General features: G+C 48.6%; 2 protein-coding genes across 3 annotated transcripts in view; both read left to right on the forward strand.

Annotated features, from left to right (window-relative positions):
- Nucleotides 1-18,235, forward strand: part of LOC123989594 (CSC1-like protein 2) — a 94,959-nt gene that overhangs the window by 18,441 nt on the left and 58,283 nt on the right. Inside the window, exons 2-4 of the mRNA XM_046290719.1 lie at nucleotides 8,947-9,236; nucleotides 9,952-10,031; nucleotides 17,629-17,667. Of these exons, the coding sequence (XP_046146675.1) occupies nucleotides 9,000-9,236; nucleotides 9,952-10,031; nucleotides 17,629-17,667 (356 nt within the window). The 5' untranslated portion in view covers nucleotides 8,947-8,999. The remainder of the gene's footprint in view (nucleotides 1-8,946; nucleotides 9,237-9,951; nucleotides 10,032-17,628; nucleotides 17,668-18,235) is intronic.
- On the forward strand, nucleotides 15,852-17,622 carry LOC124048058 (paternally-expressed gene 3 protein-like). 2 transcript variants are annotated; one of them, XR_006841174.1, is made up of 2 exons: nucleotides 15,852-16,841; nucleotides 17,274-17,622. XR_006841174.1 is itself a non-coding variant. In XM_046368446.1 (2 exons), the coding sequence occupies exons 1-2, from the start codon at nucleotides 16,228-16,230 to the stop codon at nucleotides 17,479-17,481; spliced, it is 912 nt and encodes a 303-aa protein (XP_046224402.1). In that variant the 5' UTR covers nucleotides 15,852-16,227; the 3' UTR covers nucleotides 17,482-17,622. The 2 variants fall into 2 exon arrangements, 1 of the variants encoding a protein (XP_046224402.1); XM_046368446.1 differs by having other exon boundaries at nucleotides 15,852-16,931.

Consider the following 18,235-nt stretch of genomic DNA (forward strand, 5'->3'; position numbering starts at 1 on the left):
GGAGGATACTGTAGGAGGTGGATAGGCCTGGAGGATACTGTAGGAGGTGGATAGGTCTGGAGGAGGTGGATAGGTCTGGAGAAGGTGGATAGGTCTGGAGGATACTGTAGGAGGTGGATAGGCCTGGAGGATACTGTAGGAGGTGGATAGGTCTGGAGGATACTGTAGGAGGTGAATAGGTCTGGAGGATACTGTAGGAGGTGGATAGGCCTGGAGGAGGTGGATAGGTCTGGAGGATACTGTAGGAGGTGGATAGGTCTGGAGGATACTGTAGGAGGTGGATAGGTCTGGAGGATACTGTAGGAGGTGGATAGGTCTGGAGGATACTGTAGGAGGTGGATAGGTCTGGAGGATACTGTAGGAGGTGGATAGGTCTGGAGGAGGTGGATAGGTCTGGAGAAGGTGGATAGGTCTGGAGGATACTGTAGGAGGTGGATAGGCCTGGAGGATACTGTAGGAGGTGGATAGGTCTGGAGGATACTGTAGGAGGTGAATAGGTCTGGAGGATACTGTAGGAGGTGGATAGGCCTGGAGGAGGTGGATAGGTCTGGAGGATACTGTAGGAGGTGGATAGGTCTGGAGGATACTGTAGGAGGTGGATAGGTCTGGAGGATACTGTAGGAGGTGGATAGGTCTGGAGGATACTGTAGGAGGTGGATAGGTCTGGAGGATACTGTAGGAGGTGGATAGGTCTGGAGGATACTGTAGGAGGTGAATAGGTCTGGAGGATACTGTAGGAGGTGGATAGGCCTGGAGGAGGTGGATAGGTCTGGAGGAGGTGGATAGGTCTGGAGGAGGTGGATAGGTCTGGAGGATACTGTAGGAGGTGGATAGGCCTGGAGGATACTGTAGGAGGTGGATAGGTCTGGAGGAGGTGGATAGGTCTGGAGAAGGTGGATAGGTCTGGAGGATACTGTAGGAGGTGGATAGGCCTGGAGGATACTGTAGGAGGTGGATAGGTCTGGAGGAGGTGGATAGGTCTGGAGGAGGTGGATAGGTCTGGAGGAGGTGGATAGGTCTGGAGGATACTGTAGGAGGTGGATAGGCCTGGAGGATACTGTAGGAGGTGGATAGGCCTGGAGGATACTGTAGGAGGTGGATAGGTCTGGAGGATACTGTAGGAGGTGAATAGGTCTGGAGGATACTGTAGGAGGTCGATAGGCCTGGAGGAGGTGGATAGGTCTGGAGGAGGTCGATAGGCCTGGAGGATACTGTAGGAAGTGGATAGGTCTGGAGGAGGTGGATAGGCCTGGAGGATACTGTAGGAGGTGGATAGGTCTGGAGGATACTGTAGGAGGTGGATAGGCCTGGAGGATACTGTAGGAGGTGGATAGGTCTGGAGGATACTGTAGGAGGTGGATAGGTCTGGAGGATACTGTAGGAGGTGGATAGGTCTGGAGGATACTGTAGGAGGTGGATAGGTCTGGAGGATACTGTAGGAGGTGGATAGGTCTGGAGGATACTGTAGGAGGTGGATAGGTCTGGAGGATACTGTAGGAGGTGAATAGGTCTGGAGGATACTGTAGGAGGTGGATAGGCCTGGAGGAGGTGGATAGGTCTGGAGGAGGTGGATAGGTCTGGAGGAGGTGGATAGGTCTGGAGGATACTGTAGGAGGTGGATAGGCCTGGAGGATACTGTAGGAGGTGGATAGGTCTGGAGGAGGTGGATAGGTCTGGAGAAGGTGGATAGGTCTGGAGGATACTGTAGGAGGTGGATAGGCCTGGAGGATACTGTAGGAGGTGGATAGGTCTGGAGGAGGTGGATAGGTCTGGAGGAGGTGGATAGGTCTGGAGGAGGTGGATAGGTCTGGAGGAGGTGGATAGGTCTGGAGGATACTGTAGGAGGTGGATAGGCCTGGAGGATACTGTAGGAGGTGGATAGGCCTGGAGGATACTGTAGGAGGTGGATAGGTCTGGAGGATACTGTAGGAGGTGAATAGGTCTGGAGGATACTGTAGGAGGTCGATAGGCCTGGAGGAGGTGGATAGGTCTGGAGGAGGTCGATAGGCCTGGAGGATACTGTAGGAAGTGGATAGGTCTGGAGGAGGTGGATAGGCCTGGAGGATACTGTAGGAGGTGGATAGGTCTGGAGGATACTGTAGGAGGTGGATAGGCCTGGAGGAGGTGGATAGGCCTGGAGGATACTGTAGGAGGTGGATAGGTCTGGAGGAGGTGGATAGGCCTGGAGGATACTGTAGGAGGTGGATAGGCCTGGAGGATACTGTAGGAGGTGGATCGGTCTGGAGGATACTGTAGGAGGTGGATAGGCCTGGAGGATACTGTAGGAGGTGGATAGGCCTGGAGGAGGTGGATAGGTCTGGAGGAGGTCGATAGGCCTGGAGGATACTGTAGGAAGTGGATAGGTCTGGAGGAGGTGGATAGGCCTGGAGGATACTGTAGGAGGTGGATAGGTCTGGAGGAGGTGGATAGGCCTGGAGGATACTGTAGGAGGTGGATAGGTCTGGAGGAGGTGGATAGGTCTGGAGGAGGTGGATAGGTCTGGAGGAGGTGGATAGGTCTGGAGGATACTGTAGGAGGTGGATAGGCCTGGAGGATACTGTAGGAGGTGGATAGGTCTGGAGGATACTGTAGGAGGTGGATAGGTCTGGAGGATACTGTAGGAGGTGGATAGGTCTGGAGGATACTGTAGGAGGTGGATAGGTCTGGAGGATACTGTAGGAGGTGGATAGGTCTGGAGGATACTGTAGGAGGTGAATAGGTCTGGAGGATACTGTAGGAGGTGGATAGGCCTGGAGGAGGTGGATAGGTCTGGAGGAGGTGGATAGGTCTGGAGGAGGTGGATAGGTCTGGAGGATACTGTAGGAGGTGGATAGGCCTGGAGGATACTGTAGGAGGTGGATAGGTCTGGAGGAGGTGGATAGGTCTGGAGAAGGTGGATAGGTCTGGAGGATACTGTAGGAGGTGGATAGGCCTGGAGGATACTGTAGGAGGTGGATAGGTCTGGAGGAGGTGGATAGGTCTGGAGGAGGTGGATAGGTCTGGAGGAGGTGGATAGGTCTGGAGGATACTGTAGGAGGTGGATAGGCCTGGAGGATACTGTAGGTGGTGGATAGGCCTGGAGGATACTGTAGGAGGTGGATAGGTCTGGAGGATACTGTAGGAGGTGAATAGGTCTGGAGGATACTGTAGGAGGTCGATAGGCCTGGAGGAGGTGGATAGGTCTGGAGGAGGTCGATAGGCCTGGAGGATACTGTAGGAAGTGGATAGGTCTGGAGGAGGTGGATAGGCCTGGAGGATACTGTAGGAGGTGGATAGGTCTGGAGGATACTGTAGGAGGTGGATAGGCCTGGAGGAGGTGGATAGGCCTGGAGGATACTGTAGGAGGTGGATAGGTCTGGAGGAGGTGGATAGGCCTGGAGGATACTGTAGGAGGTGGATAGGCCTGGAGGATACTGTAGGAGGTGGATCGGTCTGGAGGATACTGTAGGAGGTGGATAGGCCTGGAGGATACTGTAGGAGGTGGATAGGCCTGGAGGAGGTGGATAGGTCTGGAGGAGGTCGATAGGCCTGGAGGATACTGTAGGAAGTGGATAGGTCTGGAGGAGGTGGATAGGCCTGGAGGATACTGTAGGAGGTGGATAGGTCTGGAGGAGGTGGATAGGCCTGGAGGATACTGTAGGAGGTGGATAGGCCTGGAGGAGGTGGATAGGCCTGGAGGATACTGTAGGAGGTGGATAGGTCTGGAGGAGGTGGATAGGCCTGGAGGATACTGTAGGAGGTGGATAGGCCTGGAGGATACTGTAGGAGGTGGATCGGTCTGGAGGATACTGTAGGAGGTGGATAGGCCTGGAGGATACTGCTTGTCTGCAGGATTTTCTTCTTGTTTCTTCCTCTTCAGGATTTTCTTCTTGTTTGCCTCAGACTAATACGTGCCTTGAACTATGATGTCTGTACACTGTGTGTGGTGTGGCCTGGAGTTTCAGTCGGCCAGTTTAACAGTTGAAGTGCTGACAGAGGGGTTGTTTGTGACTTTCCGTCTCCCTCACAGATTATTAGATTTGTGGAAATATGTTGGGAACATCTTCTCTGTGTCCCAAATGGCACCCTATTCCCTATGTAGGCACCCTATTCCCTATGTAGGCACCCTATTCCCTATGTAGGCACCCTATTCCCTATGTAGGCACCCTATTCCCTATGTAGGCACCCTATTCCCTATGTAGGCACCCTATTCTCTATGTAGGCACCCTATTCCCTATGTAGGCACCCTATTCCCTATGTAGGCACCCTATTCCCTATGTAGGCACCCTATTCCCTATGTAGGCACCCTATTCCCTATGTAGGCACCCTATTCCCTATGTAGGCACCCTATTCCCTATGTAGGCACCCTATTCCCTATGTAGGCACCCTATTCCCTGTGTAGGCACCCTATTCCCTATATTGGCACTCTATTCCCTATATTGGCACTCTATTCCCTATGTAGGCACCCTATTCCCTATGTAGGCACCCTATTCCCTATATAGGCACCCTATTCCCTATATAGGCACCCTATTCCCTATGTAGGCACCCTATTCCCTATGTAGGCACCCTATTCCCTATGTAGGCACCCTATTCCCTATGTAGGCACCCTATTCCCTATGTAGGCACCCTATTCCCTATGTAGGCCTAGTGCACTACTGTGGGTCCTGGTCCAATAAAATGCGGAGACTGATAATAATTTGACTCAGTAGATCTGATCAGGTTGATTATCTTCTTCTGGGTCATTTGATTTATTAAGTCACTTTGCCATCGTGATATTCCCTACTTCAGTCTGAACTTGTTATGTGTGACGACAGTTGTAGGAAGACGTCGTAGTCGACCCAATCAGGTCTGGGCTAGCGTTCGTTAGGTATCAAATTGGAAGAGAACACACCGTAACAGGGAGGCACTACCTGGGCTCATTTCTGTTTCCCTGCTGAACACGAACCTGGTCGATGAAGCTGTCTGTTTAGAGGCTAGAGAAATAAGGGATAGTAGGACCCTATAGAATCTGTTTCGTAGGGGATAGTAGGACCCTATACAATCTGTTTCATAAGGGATAGTAGGACACTATACAATCTGTTTCGTAGGGGGTTGGACTGAACCTACAGGACAGTAGATCTCCAGGAAGAGGGTTAGGGAGCCCTGGTCTAGACTATAGAGCAGGGTTCTCCAACTGGCGGCCCACAGGCTGAACTTGGCCAGTGGAGGATTTAATTTGGTCCCCCAAGTTTTCTGAGCATATTATTATTATTATTATTATTATTATTATTATTATTATTGGACATGAAAGACTGTTAAAAACACCAGGAAACCAGCTCCAAGTTATTTTAATTTTGGGAATCTGTTCTCAAGTATTACCACACATAATAGAGAGACGTGATCGTATACAATTGTGTAAGCAAGATTTGACCATTTTTTTTCTCCCCAGTCAAATATTATATCTGTTTGGGCTTCTTGCAGTCAATTTGCTGCCTGCAAATGATTTTAAATGATGTACCGGCCCCCTGACCATCCACTCAAGAATACAATCATCCCAGGGCTGAATGTAGTTGATAATCCCTGCTCTAGAGTCTACCCCGCTTACCCCTTAAAGGAAGCAGGATACATATGCAAATAAAAGATGACTTCATTGGACAGAATAATCAGATCAGATTGTGATGTCATGATCTGGGCAAAAAAATTCCATCTCATCTGAACAGACTGAAATTCCAGGATTTTTTTTTCTTTTTTTTTTTCCAAACAGCTTTTACACAAAAAGGGTATTATCATAATTTTCAGGGTTTTATTTCAACCTCCTAGTGTGGAAATAACATAAAATTAAAAAGGAAAATCACATTTTTTGACAGCACCAAAATGGTCACGTACACTGGATTACCAAATGTTGCTCATTTGTCCAAACACTAACCCAATTATCCTCCTCTGGAACGCTGTGACATCATCACCCTGACGTAGAGTGAGGGAGGGAGGGGGAGGCTGGTGGAGAACAATGGGCCAATAGAGGGTACAGGGTTCACACAGACCACAGTCAACCCAGAGAGGAGACAACCTACTCTTCTCAACCAGTGAAAAGAAAGCGATAGATTGCATCCCAAATAACACCCTGTTCCCTACATAGTGGACTACTTCTTAACCAGAACCCTGTGGGCAATATAGTGCTATTTGGGATACACCCATTGTCACTTTGTGCACTTAAACTACACCATTGATGGGCCTCGTCTAGGACCATTACCAGATCGAAACTATCTCCTCAAACAGCTGCTGATGACAGCTCCTTCAACTACTACAGCCGTAGTCTGAGAATATCCTCAGAAAGACAGAAAAATACGATTTCCTAGAGAAAGTCCGTTTATCTCTCTTTTGACTTCCCCAAAAGTCAAAATGAAGTTTTTTTTATGAGAGAATTTCATCTGGCCTGGTTGTTCACATTGATGAGGATGAAATAGAGTACCACAGTATGATTCACAATACCCATAAAACCTAGCGGTCAAACAAGGAAATGGTTCCAATCTTTTTTCCACCATTCATGTTTTCCTATTCCCATTCCCATTTTAGAAACGCTTAAAATAAGGGACGTGTTTTGTGTCGGCTTACGCTGACGTGACGTTTTGATAACCATGTAAATCTCTCTAGGACAAGGTGACTTTTATTTACATTTACATTTAAGTCATTTAGCAGACGCTCTTATCCAGAGCGACTTACAAACTTTTATCAATATATTCATCTGTATTTACCCCCCCCCCCGCCCACCAAATGACATACTAATTAAATGCTAATGTGGCTATCATAAAGAACTACAAATGCCATGATCTGGATGAGACTGACGAATTGAGGCAAAGGTAAGAACCTCTGGATGAACTATCTAATGTTAGCTAAATGTAGTAAGGAATAAATAGGCTATATTTCTTTAAATTAACAGTTCTGTGAACTGTCTTTGGGCAAGTAGAAAATGTACACAATACCTGTTCGCAAAGCTGTCAGCTGAAGATTACGTGCAGGAGCATGCTGGGTTTTGTAGTCTACTTTGATGCTAATTAGCATTTTCTAATCTGAGAGTAAATAGAGATGAATATATTGATAAAAGTCACCTTGTCCTGGAGAGATTTACACAGTTATCTAAACATCACACCAGGGTAAGTCCACAATGATGCTTAAACCACATTAGGAGACATCTTTTGAGGTCTTGGAGCAAAGCAAAACAAAACTATTTTGAATTGTGTTGGTTACCCTTTTTTAATTCAATTGTGCTCAGGACTGGCAAGTGTTTCTGCACTGTACAATGTAGTCTGCATGTGAGGGGTACAAATCGTCATGATATCATTCTGCCAGGTAGGCCTACTTTCTGCCAGGTAGGCCTACATTCTGCCAGGTAGGCCTACATTCTGCCAGGTAGGCCTACATTCTGCCAGGTAGGCCTACTTTGAAGTGAACCTTTAATCAGGAAGTTGTTTTTGGGGGGGGAAACCTAAAATTTTCATTCAAATTGTGCATGATGACTGAATTGTGCCTCGCGAAAACTCAATCGATTTCGGACAAAACTTTTTGAATACCCTTTGCTGTATACCTATTGTTGCTATTTGAATAAATCTTGATAATATTTTAAAAAACATTTTAAAAAGTCTAAAAGCTTTATGTGACCAGTTACATTATTTTAACTGCCACCCTAGTGACAAATAAATAAATAAATGTTTGGAAATGAGTTTGTTAATAGTAGTTTTATATTTTTTATTTTACCTTTATTTAACTAGGCAAGTCAGTTAAGAACAAATTCTTATTTTCAATGACTGCCTGGGAACAGTGGGTTAACTGCCTGTTCAGGGGCAGAACGACAGATTTGTACCTTGTAAGCTCGGGGGTTTGAACTCGCAACCTTCTGGTTATTAGTCCAATGCTCTAACCACTAGGCTACGCTGCCGTTTTGAGGTCCAATCAGACCCTTGGATGGTTTGAGTGGTTTTTTTGGAGGGGGGGGGGGGGGACAAACCCAATATACTGTACTTGAAAATGACTAAAACCAAATAGAATCTGTAGGAATGATTTATGTATCTTTTAGAGGTCGACCGATTATGATTTTTCAACGCCGATACCGATTTACTGGAGGACCAAAAAAGCCGATACCGATTAATCGGTCGAAAACTAGTATCTACATGTCCAGATAAAAAAATCACCCAACAATGAAAGCCAGACAGTCAGGGAGCATCAAATTCCCAAAACGACGGAGGCTGCAGTGCGTTGAATCATCTCTCCTCCGGGTGTTTTATTAAATGTTTAAATTGTACCTTTTATTTAACGAGGAAAGTCAGTTGAGAACAAATTCTTATTTTCAATGACGGCCTACCAGGGTACAGTGGGTTAACTGCCTTGTTCAGGGGCAGATTTTTTTTAAAAGCCTTTTTCAGCTCGGGGATTCGATCCAGCAACATTTCGGTTACTGGCCCTACCCTCTAAACACTAGGCTTCCTGCTCTAACCACTAGGCTTCCTGCTCTAACCACTAGGCTACCTGCTCTAACCACTAGACTACCTGCTCTAACCACTAGGCTACCTGCTCTAACCACTAGGCTACCTGCTCTAACCACTAGGCTAGGTGGCTCTAACCACTAGGCTAGGTGGCTCTAACCACTAGGCTGGGTGGCTCTAACCACTAGGCTACCTGTCTCTAACCACTAGGCTTCCTGTCTCTAACCACTAGGCTACCTGCTCTAACCACTAGGCTACCTGCTCTAACCACTAGGCAACCTGCTCTAACCGCTAGGCTACCTGCTCTAACCACTAGGCTAGGTGGCTCTAACCACTAGGCTACCTGTCTCTAACCACTAGGCTTCCTGTCTCTAACCACTAGGCTACCTGCTCTAACCACTAGGCTACCTGCTCTAACCACAAGGCTTCCTGCTCTAACCACTAGGCTACCTGCTGCCCCATTTTTAAGAGTGTGGAGCTGATTCCTAACTGAATTCTCGTTCTCCTCCAGGTGTTTAAGATGCCGCAGTGAGTGTGGAGCTGAATCCTAGCTGAAGCCTCAGCATGTCTGTTCTGCTGACGGTGGTGGTGGGTGTGGTGGGGTGGGGGGCCGTGGTCCAGGGGGCTCTGTGTCCGGGAAGGGGCCTGGCTGACTGCCCTGCCCAGCAGAGCAACACCTCCGGTGGGGGTAAGACCTCCAGGGACTACTGTTACACCGCCCGTATCCGATCCACCGTGCTCCAGGGCCTGCCCTTCGGAGGGGTGCCTACCGTCCTCGCACTCGACTTCATGTGCTTCCTGGTGAGTCACTTCTTCCTGGTTTTGTATCGATACAGCTTTATTGACCATCGTTGTCTTTTATTATTTATTTATTATTTACACACCAAATTCAGATGAATATATATTTTTTTTTTACTGACCATCTGGTCTGGAAAAAAACCTCTCGTTGGCTGGAAAATATACCTTAGGTCCAGTGTTGTTCCTGGTTCAAGGAATACCCAGGGTCCCACGGGACAGATGTCACCACTAGGTGTCTAACTGGTTCTGATTCTGATTCTGTATATGTAAATACAGGAAAGCAGTTGGAATAACACCTTGCTTTACTAATGTATTGTGTAATAGCTAGCTACCCTCTCTGTGTGTGTGTGTGTACATTGGGACCTCTCCCTCTCTATGGAAGACCGTAGTGAGATGGCGCCTACAGACATGGGGAGCTCTGTTTCTAGCGCCACGGTCTTCTACTTTCAGATCTGTGTGTGTTGTTGTGTACTGTTAGATATTACTGTGACGCTGGATCTAGGAACAGAAGAATTTTCGCTACACCTCGCAATAACATCTGCTAAATATGTGTATGTGACTGATTTTGTGTGTGTGTGTGTGTGTGTGTGTGTGTGTGTGTGTGTGTGTGTGTGTGTGTGTGTGTGTGTGTGTGTGTGTGTGTGTGTGTGTGTGTGTGTGTGTGTGTGTGTGTGTGTGTGTGTGTGTGTGTGTGTGTGTGTGTGTGTGTGATTCCTAGGTACTCCTGTTTGTGTTCTCCATCTTGAGAAAGGTAGCGTGGGACTACGGCCGCTTGGCGTTGGTGACTGACGCAGACAGGTATATCACCACACCGCAGTCTTTTAGAATGTGATCTCTGCTTTTCCCGGAGTAGTAGAAGACCAGGCTGTTGTAACTCTCGTTAGCTTTGCAGCCTGATATAACTCTAGTGCTTTGTGTTCTACCAGAGAATACATGTCCAGACAGACTACTTGTTTTAAAAAATATATATATGTTTTTAATGGGATTTTCAGATTTATTGAACAGATGGAGAGAGGATGTTAGTGGAGAGAAAGACAGAGAGAGGATGCCAGCGGGGTGAAAGACAGAGAGAGGATGCCAGTGGAGAGAAAGACAGAGAGAGGATGCCAGTGGGGAGAAAGACAGAGAGAGGATGCCAGTGGAGAGAAAGACAGAGAGAGGATGCCAGTGGAGAGAAAGACAGAGAGAGGATGCCAGTGGAGAGAAAGACAGAGAGAGGATGCCAGTGGAGAGAAAGACAGAGAGAGGATGCCAGTGGAGAGAAAGACAGAGAGAGGATGCCAGTGGAGAAAGACAAGAGAGAGGATGCCAGTGGAGAAAGACAAGAGAGAGGATGCCAGTGGAGAAAGACAAGAGAGAGGATGCCAGTGGAGAAAGACAAGAGAGAGGATGCCAGTGGAGAAAGACAAGAGAGAGGATGCCAGTGGAGAAAGACAAGAGAGAGGATGCCAGTGAAGAAATACAAGAGAGAGGATGCCAGTGGAGAAAGACAAGAGAGAGGATGCCAGCAGGGAGAAAGACAGAGAGAGGATGCCAGTGGGGAGAAAGACAAGAGAGAGGATGCCAGCAGGGAGAAAGACAGAGAGAGGATGCCAGCAGGGAGAAAGACAGAGAGAGGATGCCAGCAGGGAGAAAGACAGAGAGAGGATGCCAGCAGGGAGAAAGACAGAGAGAGGATGCCAGCAGGGAGAAAGACAGAGAGAAGATGCCAGCAGGGAGAAAGACAGAGAGAGGATGCCAGCGGGGAGAAAGACAGACAGGATGCCAGTGGGGAGAAAGACAGAGAGAGGATGCCAGCAGGGAGAAAGACAGAGAGAGGATGCCAGCAGGGAGAAAGACAGAGAGGATGCCAGTGGGGAGAAAGACAGAGAGAGGATGCCAGCAGGGAGAAAGACAGAGAGGATGCCAGTGGGGAGAAAGACAGAGCGAGGATGCCAGCAGGGAGAAAGACAGAGAGAGGATGCCAGCAGGGAGAAAGACAGAGAGAGGATGCCAGCGGGGAGAAAGACAGAGAGAGGATGCCAGCAGGGAGAAAGACAGAGAGAGGATGCCAGCAGGGAGAAAGACAGAGAGAGGATGCCATTGGAGAAAGACAGAGAGAGGATGCCAGTGGGGAGAAAGACAGAGAGAGGATGCCAGTGGGGAGAAAGACAGAGAGAGGATGCCAGTGGGGAGAAAGACAGAGAGAGGATGCCAGTGGGGAGAAAGACAGAGAGAGGATGCCAGTGGAGAAAGACAGAGAGAGGATGCCAGTGGAGAAAGACAAGAGAGAGGATGCCAGTGGAGAAAGACAAGAGAGAGGATGCCAGTGGAGAAAGACAAGAGAGAGGATGCCAGTGGAGAAAGACAAGAGAGAGGATGCCAGTGGGGAGAAAGACAGAGAGAGGATGCCAGCAGGGTGAAAGACAGAGAGAGGATGCCATTGGAGAAAGACAGAGAGAGGATGCCAGTGGGGAGAAAGACAGAGAGAGGATGCCAGTGGGGAGAAAGACAGGGAGAGGATGCCAGTGGAGAAAGACAGAGAGGCTAGATTAGAACCTAGACTAGCCAGACCACGAGATGGACTGCTTCTACTGGGTCAGAGTTTACGCACAGCAGAGTTTACTGTCCTCAGACAGACAGAGAGAGACAGAGAGACAGATGTTGGGCAAATGGAGGAACTAGGAATAACCATCACTTTTCTTACTGTTTTTTTTTCCCCAGGCAAAGCCAATCAAAATCATGGTAGTAGTCAGTAATGAGGCCAGTAGTCGCCAGTAGTCAGTAATGAGGTCAGTAGTCAGTAATGAGGTCAGTAGTCAGTAATGAGGTCAGTAGTCAGTAATGAGGTCAGTAGTCAGTAATGAGGTTAGTAGTCCGTAATGAGGTCAGTAGTCAGTAATGAGGTCAGTAGTCAGTAATGAGGTCAGTAGTCCGTAATGAGGTCAGTAGTCCGTAATGAGGTCATTAGTCAGTAATGAAGCCAGGTCAGTAGTCAGTAATGAGGTCAGTAGTCAGTAATGAGGTCAGTAGTCAGTAATGAGGCCAGGTCAGTCATGAGGCCAGTAGTCGCCAGTAGTCAGTAATGAGGCCAGTAGTCAGTAATGAGGCCAGGTCAGTAATGAAGCCTGTAGTTGCAAGTAGTCAGTAATGAGGCCAGTAGTCATTAATGAGGCCAGGTCAGTAATGAAGCCAGTAGTCAGTAATGAGGCCAGGTCAGTAATGAAGCCAGTAGTCACCAGTAGTCAGTAATGAGGCCAGTAGTCATTAATGAGGCCAGGTCAGTCATGAGGCCAGTAGTCAGTAATGAGACCAGGTCAGTAATGAGGCCAGTAGTCAGTAATGAGGCCAGTAGTCAGTAATGAGGCCAGTAGTCAGTAATGAGGCCAGGTCAGTAATGAAGCCAGCAGTCGCCAGTAGTCATTAATGAGGCCAGGTCAGTAATTAAGCCAGGTCAGTAGTCAGTAATGAGGTCAGTAGTCAGTAATGAGGTCAGTAGTCAGTAATGAGGCCAGTTCAGTAGTCAGTAATGAGGTCAGTCGTCAGTAATGAGGTCAGTATTCAGTAATGAGGTCAGTAGTGAGGCCAGTAGTCAGTAATGAGGCCAGGTCAGTAGTCAGTAATGAGGTCAGTAGTCAGTAATGAGGTCAGTCGTCAGTAATGAGGTCAGTAGTCAGTAATGAGGTCAGTAGTCCGTAATGAGGCCAGGTCAGTAGTCAGTAATGAGGCCAGTAGTCAGTAATGAGGCCAGGTCAGTAGTCAGTAATGAGGTCAGTAGTGAGGCCAGTAGTCAGTAATGAGGCCAGGTCAGTAGTCAGTAATGAGGCCAGGTCAGTAGTCAGTAATGAGGCCAGGTCAGTAGTCAGTAATGAGGTCAGTAGTCAGTAATGAGGTCAGTAGTCCGTAATGAGGTCATTAGTCAGTAATTAAGCCAGGTTAGTAGTCAGTAATGAGGTCAGTAGTCAGTAATGAGGTCAGTAGTCAGTAATGAGGTCAGTAGTCAGTAATGAGGTCAGTAGTCTGTAATGAGGTCAGTAGTCTGTAATGAGGTCAGTAGTCTGTAATGAGGTCAGTAGTCCGTAATGAGGTCATTAGTCAGTAATGAGGCCAGGTCAGTAGTCAGTAATGAGGTCAGTAGTCCGTAATGAGGTCAGTAGTCAGTAATTAAGCCAGGTTAGTAGTCAGTAATGAGGTCAGTAGTCAGTAATGAGGTCAGTAGTCAGTAATGAGGCCAGGTCAGTAGTCAGTAATGAGGTCAGTCGTCAGTAATGAGGTCAGTATTCAGTAATGAGGTCAGTAGTGAGGCCAGTAGTCAGTAATGAGGCCAGGTCAGTAGTCAGTAATGAGGTCAGTAGTCAGTAATGAGGTCAGTCGTCAGTAATGAGGTCAGTAGTCAGTAATGAGGTCAGTAGTCCGTAATGAGGCCAGGTCAGTAGTCAGTAATGAGGCCAGTAGTCAGTAATGAGGCCAGGTCAGTAGTCAGTAATGAGGTCAGTAGTGAGGCCAGTAGTCAGTAATGAGGCCAGGTCAGTAGTCAGTAATGAGGCCAGGTCAGTAGTCAGTAATGAGGCCAGGTCAGTAGTCAGTAATGAGGTCAGTAGTCCGTAATGAGGTCATTAGTCAGTAATTAAGCCAGGTTAGTAGTCAGTAATGAGGTCAGTAGTCAGTAATGAGGTCAGTAGTCAGTAATGAGGTCAGTAGTCAGTAATGAGGTCAGTAGTCAGTAATGAGGTCAGTAGTCTGTAATGAGGTCAGTAGTCTGTAATGAGGTCAGTAGTCTGTAATGAGGTCAGTAGTCCGTAATGAGGTCATTAGTCAGTAATGAGGCCAGGTCAGTAGTCAGTAATGAGGTCAGTAGTCCGTAATGAGGTCATTAGTCAGTAATTAAGCCAGGTTAGTAGTCAGTAATGAGGTCAGTAGTCAGTAATGAGGTCAGTAGTCAGTAATGAGGTCAGTAGTCAGTAATGAGGTCAGTAGTCAATAATGAGGTCAGTGGTCAGTAATGAGGTCAGTAATGAGGTCATTAGTCAGTAATTAAGCCAGGTTAGTAGTCAGTAATGAGGTCAGTAGTCAGTAATGAGGTCAGTGGTCAGTAATGAGGTCAGTAATGAGGTCAGTAGTCCGTAATCAGGTCAGTAGTCCGTAATCAGGTCAGTAGTCAGTAATGAGGTCAGTAGTCAGTAATGAGGTCAGTGGTCAGTAATGAGGTCAGTAGTCAGTAATGAGGTCAGTAGTCAGTAATGAGGTCAGTGGTCAGTAATGAGGTCAGTAATGAGGTCAGTAGTCCGTAATGAGGTCAGTAGTCCGTAATCAGGTCAGTAGTCAGTAATGAGGTCAGTAGTCAGTAATGAGGTCAGTGGTCAGTAATGAGGTCAGTAATGAGGTCAGTAGTCCGTAATGAGGTCAGTAGTCCGTAATGAGGTCAGTAGTCCGTAATGAGGTCATTAGTCAGTAATTAAGCCAGGTTAGTAGTCAGTAATGAGGTCAGTAATGAGGTCAGTAGTCCGTAATGAGGTCAGTAATGAGGTCAGTAGTCCGTAATGAGGTCAGTAGTCTGTAATGAGGTCAGTAGTCCGTAATGAGGTCAGTAGTCTGTAATGAGGTCAGTAGTCCGTAATGAGGTCAGTAGTCAGTAATGAGGTCAGTAGTCAGTAATGAGGTCAGTAGTCAGTAATGAGGTCAGTAGTCAGTAATGAGGTCAGGTCTGTAATGCAGTATCCAAATCTTGATTTGATGAACAAGTCAACTACTTTGGACTCCCGAGGACAATGTCTCATTCCCAATTAGTTGTCCTGGCATCCCACTTCCTGGTCTCCTTCTTTAAAACACAGGGGAGGAGAAGGTTCAAGGAGGTGAGGAGAGAAGGAGGAGAGAGGACGTGAGGAATTGGGGAAAGACAAATCAAGAAAGAGCCAGTGTGCTCGGGAGTCAAAAGGAAGTAGTTGAGTCATCTGCCAGAGAGGACAGTGGGTACAAAAGGGACAATACTCTTCGCTTTAGGCTTCAGTCAACTCATCGAACTCCTACAAACTGCGATCATGACATGGTTACTCTCTGTCACGGTAAATACTCTGCAGAACAGCTGAACCTCCTTCAGAGGTCATGTTTGTTTATCTAGCTGATGTTTTTCCACTATTTGCACAGCTGGATATTTGATAGCATCTAACCCCATAGGACTACAGTCATGACTCAGGGCTAGCTATGGGAGGAGGGGGAGGGAGGGAGGGTGCAGGAGGGGGAGGGACTGGCCATGGGAGGGGAGGGAGGGACTGGCCAAGGGTGGGGGAGGGAGGGACAGGACAGGACGGACCGGGGAGGGAGGGACAGGGACGGACCGGGGGAGGGAGGGACAGGGACCCGACCGAGGGTCAGGGACGGACCGAGGGAGGGGGAGGCAGGGACGGACCGAGGGGGGGGACAGGGACGGGACCGAGGGAGGGAGGGACAGGGACGGACCGAGGGAGGGGGAGGCAGGGACGGACCGAGGGAGAGGGAGGCAGGGACGGACCTACCGAGGGACCGACCAAGGGGAGGAGGGAGGGAGGCAGGCAGGGAGAGGGACGGATGGACCGAGGGAGGGAGGCAGGGAGAGGGACAGCGGGAGAGAGGTCGAGGCCAAAGGTCTACTTTTGTAATGGAGAGAGAACACGTAGATGAGGAGACTAGACATTAGTCCCATGACTGAGGTGCTGACTGGGGCTCCGTTTGTCTCCTGTCTAACTCTGCTCTACTAAGTGGATAATGACACAGTGTTCCATAGATAGGCCTGTTGTTTACCCAGCTGCATGTCTGCAGGACGTGCAGACAGACGGTGAATCCCATTTTGGCTTAACGTCTAGTCTTAATGCATTTCTGTCTTGATTGGTTTGCTCATCAACCATTAGCAGCCATTTACGAAGTAGAGTTCTGGTCTTTTGGTAATAATACCTGACAGAAAATACTCAGGCAAACACCTGTGTTTCTCACCGCAGTATTTGTACTTTTGTCCAGCTGTTTGAAAAGGTTTCTCATATGCATGTCTCACCCCAGTCGAAGGGCCTGTATGTCCTCTATGTCTCACCCCAGTCGAAGGGCCTGTATGTCCTCTATGTCTCACCCCAGTCGAAGGTCCTGTATGTCCTGTATGTCTCACCCCAGTCGAAGGTCCTCTATGTCTCACCCCAGTCGAAGGTCCTGTATGTCCTGTATGTCTCACCCCAGTCGAAGGTCCTGTATGTCTCACCCCAGTCGAAGGTCCTGTATGTCCTGTATGTCTCACCCCAGTCGAAGGTCCTCTATGTCTCACCCCAGTCGAAGGTCCTCTATGTCTCACCCCAGTCGAAGGTCCTGTATGTCTCACCCCAGTCGAAGGTCCTCTATGTCTCACCCCAGTCGAAGGTCCTCTATGTCTCACCCCAGTCGAAGGTCCTGTATGTCTCACCCCAGTCGAAGGTCCTGTAGGTCCTGTATGTCTCACCCCAGTCGAAGGTCCTGTAGGTCCTGTATGTCTCACCCCAGTCGAAGGTCCTGTAGGTCCTGTATGTCTCACCCCAGTCGAAGGTCCTGTATGTCCTCTATGTCTCACCCCAGTCGAAGGGCCTGTATGTCTCACCCCAGTCGAAGGGCCTGTATGTCTCACCCCAGTCGAAGGTCCTGTAGGTCCTCTATGTCTCACCCCAGTCGAAGGGCCTGTATGTCTCACCCCAGTCGAAGGGCCTGTATGTCTCACCCCAGTCGAAGGTCCTGTAGGTCCTGTATGTCCTCTATGTCTCACCCCAGTCGAAGGTCCTGTATGTCTCACCCCAGTCGAAGGTCCTGTAGGTCCTGTATGTCCTCTATGTCTCACCCCAGTCGAAGGTCCTGTATGTCTCACCCCAGTCGAAGGTCCTGTAGGTCCTGTATGTCCTCTATGTCTCACCCCAGTCGAAGGTCCTGTATGTCTCACCCCAGTCGAAGGTCCTGTATGTCCTCTATGTCTCACCCCAGTCGAAGGTCCTGTATGTCTCACCCCAGTCGAAGGTCCTGTATATCTCACCCCAGTCGAAGGTCCTCTATGTCCTCTATGTCTCACCCCAGTCGAAGGGCCTGTATGTCTCACCCCAGTCGAAGGGCCTGTATGTCTCACCCCAGTCGAAGGGCCTGTATGTCTCACCCCAGTCGAAGGGCCTGTATGTCTCACCCCAGTCGAAGGGCCTGTATGTCTCACCCCAGTCGAAGGGCCTGTATGTCTCACCCCAGTCGAAGGGCCTGTGTGTCTCACCCCAGTCGAAGGGCCTGTAAAGAGAACTGAACTTGATCTTCCTGATTTTTGTGATTTTATTAATATTATTTTTTAACCTGAACAGTTGATCACTGGTTTCTCCTCCAGGAATATCCCGAGCTGACCTCCTCCTCCATGTTGTTTTATATTTCTGTTTTGTTTTCTCTCCCTGTGAAGACAGAATCAGCGATACAGCCGTCTGGATGAACAGAAACAGTATGTCTTCTTATTGTATCACACTGCTTCTTCTCTTTCAACCAATCGAACTCTCTTCCTTCCCTTCCTACCTAGGCTGGTGTGGGTTGGGTTGGCCTGTCTAACTCTCTTCCTTCCTTCCTTCCTTCCTTCCTTCCCTTCCTACCTAGGCTGGTGTGGGTTGGGTTGGCCTGTCTAACTCTCTTCCTTCCTTCCTTCCCTTCCTACCTAGGCTGGTGTGGGTTGGGTTGGCCTGTCTAACTCTCTTCCTTCCTTCCCTTCCTACCTAGGCTGGTGTGGGTTGGGTTGGCCTGTCTAACTCTCTTCCTTCCTTCCTTCCCTTCCTACCTAGGCTGGTGTGGGTTGGGTTGGCCTGTCTAACTCTCTTCCTTCCTTCCTTCCCTTCCTACCTAGGCTGGTGTGGGTTGGGTTGGCCTGTCTAACTCTCTTCCTTCCTTCCTTCCCTTCCTACCCACGGCTGGTGTGGGTTGGGTTGGCCTGTCTAACTCTCTTCCTTCCTTCCTTCCTTCCCTTCCTACCTAGGCTGGTGTGGGTTGGGTTGGCCTGTCTAACTCTCTTCCTTCCTTCC

Source organism: Oncorhynchus gorbuscha, linkage group LG11 (assembly GCF_021184085.1).
Source record: "Oncorhynchus gorbuscha isolate QuinsamMale2020 ecotype Even-year linkage group LG11, OgorEven_v1.0, whole genome shotgun sequence".
Classification (NCBI taxonomy): Eukaryota; Metazoa; Chordata; class Actinopteri; order Salmoniformes; family Salmonidae; genus Oncorhynchus; species Oncorhynchus gorbuscha.